General features: G+C 64.7%; 1 protein-coding gene across 1 annotated transcript in view; it reads left to right on the plus strand.

Annotated features, from left to right (window-relative positions):
• LOC125487609 (Y+L amino acid transporter 2-like) overlaps positions 1-399 on the plus strand; it is an 18,039-nt gene that overhangs the window by 10,291 nt on the left and 7,349 nt on the right. Inside the window, 1 exon segment of the mRNA XM_048619456.1 lies at positions 115-240. Within this exon segment, the coding sequence (XP_048475413.1) occupies positions 115-240 (126 nt within the window).

Consider the following 399-nt stretch of genomic DNA (forward strand, 5'->3'; position numbering starts at 1 on the left):
GGGGCAGGGGCGGTACAGGAGGGTTGGGTAAGGGGTAGGGCAGGGGGTCTGGGGTGAAAGGTCACACAGTGACATCTCTCTCATCGCAACCTCCCCCCCAACCTTCTCCTCCAGGTATCCTCACCTTCATCAACTGTGCCTACGTCAAATGGGGCACCCGGGTACAAGACATCTTCACCTATGCCAAAGTGTTGGCACTGATTGTGGTCATTATCGCTGGCATTGTCAAACTTGCCATGGGTAAGGCTCCCTCAACCCACTCCGCCCCCTCCACCACCTCGGCACTGTCCTGCTCACCTCTCTCTCTCCCTCTTCCTCCCTCCCCCCCCCCCCCCTCCCCCCCCCCCCCGCCCCCACCCCCCCCTCTGCCTGCCCCTCCCCCCCCCCCCCCCCCCCCCC

The sequence above is a fragment of the Rhincodon typus genome, chromosome 42, assembly GCF_021869965.1.
Source record: "Rhincodon typus isolate 14 chromosome 42, sRhiTyp1.1, whole genome shotgun sequence".
Lineage (NCBI taxonomy): Eukaryota > Metazoa > Chordata > Chondrichthyes > Orectolobiformes > Rhincodontidae > Rhincodon > Rhincodon typus.